Raw genomic sequence first — 5,598 nt, 5'->3', positions numbered from 1 at the left:
GGTGGCGGAGGGTCGGCAGCGGGGCCTCGTAACTCCCACGTGGCTTTCAGAACCCCTGTGCGGCCTCCTCGGAGCAGCCCGACCTGTCCCCTTACCACAGTGGCTCTCGTCGCTGTTGTCGCCACAGTCGTCCTCCAGGTCACACTTGTAGGAGAGCGGGACGCAGGTCCCCGACTCCTGGCAGCGGAACTGTGTCTCCGGGTCACACACGGTAGTAGCTGAGACGGGAGAGAGAGGGCACACTCACTAGGTGCAATTCAGTCCCCAAATACAAACGTCCCACTGGAAAATCAATTTAAAAAGAAGAAGCAATGGAAACAAAACTGAGACTATGGAAGAACAAACGGCGAGAGAGCCTGACGTTCACAGCCACAGCGCCCGGGTCGGAGCTGCGACAGGTGGAAGCGTCTGGCTGGAGAGCCAGTGATGGCAGGTTCCCTCCCGAGACCCCCTCCGATGGGAGGTGCCCCAAGGAAGTGGCCGGAGGTCCTTGACCTAGAAAACCACATTAGCAGCCCAGGGCCCACAGGAAGCTGCACGTTCTCGTGTGCATGCAGGTGGAGGGGAGGGGGATCTGCAGCAGGAACGGACTCCGCCTCCCCCCAAGCAGTTCACGGTGACCCCGAGCCTCTGTGCTCCAGTAAAAGGAGGGAAAGGCAGCCCTGGCTGGTGTGCTCAGTGGATAGAGCGTCGGCCCACGGACCATAGGGTTCCGGATTCGATTCCCATCAAGGGCATGTACCTCGGTTGCAGGCTCCTCCCTGGCCCAGGCCCTGGTCGGGGTGCATGCAGGAGGCAACCCATTGATGTGTTTCTCTCACATCGATGTTTCTCTCTGTCTCTCCCTCTCTCCCTCTCTCCCCCTAAAACCAATGGAAAAGTATCCTCAGGTGAGGATTTAACAACAACAACAACAAGATAAAAGGAGAAAAAGGCCCGTGGCCGAGTGTTAAAAGTATCCTCAGGTGAGGATTTAACAACAACAACAAGATAAAAGGAGAAAAAGGCCTGTGGCCAAGTGTCGGTGCCTTGCTTCCTTCCCTCTCCTGTTAAATGAAGACAACACCCTCTCACGGTGTCACCATGATGGTGAATAAGAAAACGTGTGGGTCAGAGACCACCCAACGGGTGTAAACATAACGTCACTTCTCCCTCCCCATCCTCGTGCCCCCGGCCTCAGAGTGAAGCCCAATTAGCTTCCCCCCTTTAAACAGCGGTTGTCGGGGCTCGAGCACAGCCCCTGGGAGCCAGAGCCTGCAGGAAAGGCCTGGGGAGAGGCCGCTGGGCAGTGGGGGGGGGGAGCAGCTGTAGAAGGAAGGGTGTGGCCCAGCCTGGGTGGGGGGAGCATAAGGTGAAAAGCTGTGGCGACACTGCTGCTCAGCGTCCCTGGCGGCTCTGACTTGAGGCTCCATCTCCTCTCTGGGACTGAGCTTGTGGTGGGAGCAGGGTAAATGCAATGATGCCGAGACTGTAGGGGATGCACATCCAAACCCCAAGCTCCTGACAGGACCCCACAGGAGCCTGCTTAAGGGCAGGGGGACGTGCTGGCCACACCCCCTGGCTCCCTCCGTCACCCCTCGTCTCCTGGCAGCGGACAGGATGCCTCCCTAGCCTCCCAGACAGTGGGTCCCTCAGCCCAGGCTTCCTGCACTTGCCCTCATGCCCGCGGCGCTGCTCTCCGCCGCCTCAGTGGGGAAACACAGCCGGGCACAGAGGCACGGGTGCCCCTGATCCCCAGCCCCACACTCTCGTCCCTCACACTCACCTCCTCACTAGGCTACACCTGATCAGCTGGGCCTGAGCCAAGTGGAAGGCAAGTCTCGGGCCTTGGGAAGGTCACCCAGGCTGACATCTCACCACCAGGAGGGCCTGAGCCAGCTGCACCCTCACCCAACGGCAGAGCTCAGGGCTGGCGAGGCAGCACCCTGAAGAGGCCGGGGTGCTTTCTCTCGGAACACAGAGCCCGTGAGACCTACGCTGGTCTCTGCAACGCCCAGGACCCCAGGAGGAGCCCCTGGCTACTGGCCATAAGGTCCCGAAATCCCCCCCCCCTCTGCTTCCATGGCGCCTCATCAGGGCTGGGCAATGTGCCTGCGAAGTGCAGGTTCTGAGGAGCAGGCCCCTCCCGCCTGCTCTGGGACAGACTCCATTCCAGGTCAGCTCCCATGCTGCTACCCTTGATCACTGTTTTTTTTTTATTGTTTTATTGCTTAAAGTGTTACAAAGAGTATTACATATATCTCCTTTTTTTTCCCCGCCCTTGTCAATCCCCTGGCCTCCCCTACCCCCCAGTGTCTTATGTCCATTGGCTATGCTTATATGCATGCATACAAGTCCTTCGGTTGATCTCTTACCCGCCTCCCTCCTGCCCCCCAACCCTCCCCGGCCTTCCCGCTGCAGTTTGACAATCTGTTCGAGGCTGCTCTGCCTCTGTATCTATTTTTGTTCATAAGTTTATAATGGTCTTTATTATCCATGAATGAGTGAGATCATATGGTGTTTTTCCTTCATTGACTGGCTTATTTCACTGTTTTTAAGGAGCTCTGGCTCCTCCCCCACCGATGTCAGACCTCCCGGGACTCTGGAGGGAGAGGGGTTCTCAGTGTCGGTTTGCAGAACAGAAGCCACAGGCAGAGGCTAGTGCTCCCCGAGGTTGGCCTCGGAAGCTCCCTCATCGGTGCGCGAGGAGCCTGGGCTGTGCTCTCCGCAGGCGGGATGGGCGGTGCCCGACCTGCAGGGGGAGAAGAGTGGGCGCTCCCTGCTGTATCCCAGGAACCGGCATGGGCTCTGCAGGTGGATGCCGGCCACGCACACCTGCCAGACACCAGATGAACACAGAGCCAGAGCCACCAGCATCCTCCTCAGAACAGAGTGGCCATGAGCTGCCGGGTTCCAAAGACACAGCATTTGGAAGAGAAGTTTCCCAGCTCTGGTCCTTCCCCTCGGATTCATTCTGCCCACAGCTCACCTCTCCAAAGGGAAGGTTCCTCCTCTCACTCCGATGGTCCCACCTCCCTCCTGAGAGCTCTCAACGCCTGCTGCGCCAGCCCCATGCATGCCCCCGGCCCCAGGTTCCTAGTCAGGTCTCCACGACCCACACCTGTTTCCAGGCCAGGCCACATCCACTCTGCCCTACAGCTTTCATACCTGCCGCTCCCACCTCCTATGCTGGGTCACCTCTGCTCACCTGCAGGCTCTGTGGGAGGACCTGCCCCAGTTTGACCTGGGTGCCCCCTGCTCCCTGTCCTCACATTCATCGCTGCTGCTCACTTTATTTATTTACTTATTTTTAATCCTCACCCGATGATATTTTTCCATTGACTTTTTTTCGAGAGAGTGGAAGAGAGAGGGAAAGAGAGAGAGAAACATTTATGTGAGAGAAACACATCAATTGATTATCTCCTGCACGAGCCCCGACCAGGGCCTGGGCCAGGGAGGAGCCTACAACCGAGGTATGTGCCCTTGACCGGAATTGAACCCAGGACCCTTTGGTCTGCAGGCCGATGCCCTATCTACTGAGCCACCCCAGCTAGGGCAGGCTGATTGTTTTATAATTCCCCTTCAGATTTTAAAATGTGCCCACCCAGCTCCCAGTACGCCCCAGGGCCCCATACGGAACAGTGGGTCTCCGTAAATACTACTGAGTAAAGGTGCGAACATATTACTAACAGAGGGCAAAGCTACTAACAACTGACTAAAGAGGCTAAACTTGCCTGTAAACCCTGCTAAACAGAATCAGATACTCAGTAGGTATTTACAGTCCAAAGACGACATTCACATGCACACACACCCATGTCCCCACCTGCCGGACCACACTGGGACAGCACAATGGCGCTGGAGCCCAGGCAGCCACATCCCGCCTGGGCGAGCACCTGGTCCACCTCCCAAAGGTGAGCATCGAACTTACGTAAAGACCCAGACTGCCACCTGTCCCTGCCCCGTCGCCAGCTGCCCGACTCTCACTTTCAGCCACGTGATGCTTATCTGTGAACGTCTTACAATGATCTATGTGGGTCTGTTTTAAATAATAATACATATCTAGTTGGGTATACAAAGGTGTGTTCTCTGTCCTCCAAACAACCCCATCGGCTTGCATGCATCACCAACCATGACGGCCAGCCAGCACCCGGGACCAGCGGTTCTCAGCCGGTGTGCCAAAGGAATGTTTAAAGCACACAGTTCCTATTCGTCAGGGCACTGGCCTCTTTCCCCTTAGATTGTCCAGTAAAAATGACAACAGCCAACACAACCGGACGACATAGCCATCCGGTACGGTGAGAACGAATCAAAGTTATAGCTATTTTTGTCAGATCAGCAAAAAATCGGCTTTTTGGTTTAGTTTGTGTGTGCCATGAGATGGAAAAGACGGACAGTCACTGCCCTCGATGGCCAGTCCCACCCACGAGCTGGCCAGCCTTCTGTGTAACGGGAAATGCTTAACATCTCAGCACTCGGCCCCTCCGGACTCACGGCAGTTCCTCTCGTCGCTCAGGTCTCCGCAGTCGTCGTCAAAGTCACACCGCCAGACGCTGCTGATGCAGTTCCCGTTGCTGCAGCGATGCTGACTGCGGAGACAGGCGCTCTCTGTGGGCGGGCGGGAGGGGAGAAACAAAGCCAAGGTTACTCTCGCTCACGGCTCACGGACCAGACCTTCTCTCCTGAGTTCCCATTTCTCTTCCTCAATGGCCTGCCTAGAGGGTAAAGCAGAAGAGAGGTGCCTGCAGGGACGCGGCCTCGCTAGCTTCTTTCCTCGTCCGGTCACACTTCCAGGAGGAGAGGCCAGGAGGGGTGTTAGCAGGCGGGCACGATGACGAACAAGGAGAGTGATGACGCCAACTGGGCCCAGTGGGTAGAGAAACCATATACCGAAGTCACAGAATACTAATGACTCCCTCATACACGCGTCCACACAGTATTCAAACACACGTGTTCAGTGTATCTATAGCTACATACGTCCTATGTAGTTACATACATTCAATTTACCAACCAAGCATTAGGAAGACTTTCTTTACCAACGGTGAGGGTTTTTCTTTAAAGCAAGCAGTTAGGACCCTCCCGCACAGAGCAGGCGCTGTTCAGCGAGGTCCAGAACAGGCAGCAGGGCCCGGCCTGGGGACCGTGGGTGTTCTGACGGGACAGAGGGCCGGGTCCCCTTCACCGGGACTTGGTGTCAACGTTTCTTCCAAACGCCCTCCAGAGCTTGGAAGAGTGTCCTGTGCCTGAAAGGGAGGCTCATCCTCCTCCATTTGTCTTTCTAACAGAGACCAGAGGTGGCTTCACGCCTAAGACGGGGGGGGGGGGGGGGGGGGGGGGGGGGGGGGCTACCTCACGAAGCAAAGAGCCTGGAGCCCAAGGAAGAGGAAACTCGGGCCCCTCCGGGACCCAGCTCAGGGACAGAAGGAGGAGGCTGAGGACCAGGAAGTGGGGAGGGTACAATTAGACAGGAAGAAGGTTAAGGTTAAGCAGCTTTCCAGGGGAAAAGTCAGAATCCGTGGATTCAAATTCAAAGGGAGAGGGATGAGGCTGCTACAGCCATTGGATGGGAATAGGGACACGAGGCCCTGAGGCACTTTGCCAGAAAGTTCAGGGCTCCGGGCG

The 5,598-nt window shown here is 56.7% G+C and overlaps 1 protein-coding gene across 1 annotated transcript in view; it reads right to left on the bottom strand.

Annotated features, from left to right (window-relative positions):
- Window positions 1–5,598, bottom strand: part of SORL1 (sortilin-related receptor, L(DLR class) A repeats containing) — a 136,287-nt gene that overhangs the window by 55,533 nt on the left and 75,156 nt on the right. Inside the window, exons 24-25 of the mRNA XM_014541910.1 lie at window positions 4,471–4,625; window positions 96–218 (exon numbers count right to left, since the gene is read on the bottom strand). Coding sequence (XP_014397396.1) covers window positions 96–218; window positions 4,471–4,625 — 278 coding nt within the window. The remainder of the gene's footprint in view (window positions 1–95; window positions 219–4,470; window positions 4,626–5,598) is intronic.

This window comes from Myotis brandtii, unplaced genomic scaffold, assembly GCF_000412655.1.
Source record: "Myotis brandtii unplaced genomic scaffold, ASM41265v1 scaffold1074, whole genome shotgun sequence".
In the NCBI taxonomy this organism is placed as follows: Eukaryota; Metazoa; Chordata; class Mammalia; order Chiroptera; family Vespertilionidae; genus Myotis; species Myotis brandtii.
The sequence above is the reverse complement of the archived record's forward strand: the minus strand, read 5'-3'. Positions and strand labels throughout refer to the sequence as shown.